The sequence below is a fragment of the Trichechus manatus genome, unplaced genomic scaffold (genome assembly GCF_000243295.1).
Source record: "Trichechus manatus latirostris isolate Lorelei unplaced genomic scaffold, TriManLat1.0 scaffold00187, whole genome shotgun sequence".
In the NCBI taxonomy this organism is placed as follows: Eukaryota; Metazoa; Chordata; class Mammalia; order Sirenia; family Trichechidae; genus Trichechus; species Trichechus manatus.
Window position 1 is genome coordinate 3,642,963 of NW_004444123.1, and position 1,060 is coordinate 3,644,022.

General features: G+C 56.2%; 1 protein-coding gene across 2 annotated transcripts in view; it reads left to right on the forward strand.

Annotated features, from left to right (window-relative positions):
* Positions 1-110: 110 nt before the first annotated feature.
* The window catches only part of NSL1 (NSL1 component of MIS12 kinetochore complex), a 42,107-nt gene continuing 41,157 nt past the window's right edge, over positions 111-1,060 (forward strand). Inside the window, exon 1 of one of the 2 annotated variants that reach the window (XM_023741725.1) lies at positions 111-385. In XM_023741725.1, coding sequence (XP_023597493.1) covers positions 152-385 — 234 coding nt within the window. In that variant the 5' untranslated portion in view covers positions 111-151. The remainder of the gene's footprint in view (positions 386-1,060) is intronic. The other variant, XM_004387547.2, reaches the window with a different exon arrangement.

Genomic DNA, 1,060 nt, shown 5'->3' on the forward strand with positions numbered 1-1,060 from the left:
CGCTACAGCTGCCGCGGCTTGAGCTTCCGGCCGGACGCGTGCTGATTCCACAAGTAAGACCTGCTCTTCCGCTCCCGGGTCCGCGTTCTTCCGCTCCCGGATTCCCGCTCTTCCGCTCCCGGAGTCCCCGCCCACAGTTCAAAGTGGAAAAATGGCGGGGGCGCCTGAGGGTCTGGTCTTCGTCTCTCCACCAGATGAGGAGATGGCGACCGGAGCAGACGACCCGGCCTCGGTCCCCGCTGCTCCCCGAGAGGACTTCCGGGTGCTCTGCACCTCGAAACGGGCGGTGACGGAAGTGCTAGAGCTGTGCGGGCGCTTCGTGCAGCAGCTCGGGGACGCGCTGCCGGAGAAGATTCGGGAGCCCGCGCTGCGGGATGCACAGTGGGTACGGGCCCAGGCTCCGCCTCTTCCCTTATCCCACACCCCGGGTCCCAGGGCCGAGGAATGACCCCGCGCCAGACCTGACCGAGTTAACAGCGCTCCGGGCTGCCACAGACGGAGCCGGGGGAAAGCGCGGAGAGAACGAACATAGACGCCAGTGCCCGCGGGGTATTATCGTTTACTTAGACCAGCGCTGTCCGGTAGAAAGAAACGGCGACCTACGTGTGGAATCTTATTTTTTTTCAATTTTTTAAAATTGTTGTAGTTAAGTGAAGTTTACATTTCAAGTTAGTTTCCCATATAAAAATGTATACGTATATTGTTACATGACTCTAATTGCTCTCCCCATACTGTGACAGCACACTCCTCTTGTCCACTCCTGATTCCCCATGTCCATTCAACCACCTCTCTGCCTTCCCATCTCACCTCCGGACAGAAGCTGCCCATTTAGTCTCTTGTATCTACTCGAGCTAAGAGGCACACTCCTCACGAGTATCACTTTATGCCCCACAGTCCAGTCCAATCCCTGTCTGAAGAGGTGGCCTCCAAAATTGTTTTAGTTCTGGGCTGATAGAGAATCCAGGGGCCATGCTTTCCGGGGTACTTCCACTCTCAGTCAGACTGTTAAATCTGGTCTTCTTACTAGAATTTGAGTTCTGCACCCCACCTTTCTCCTGCT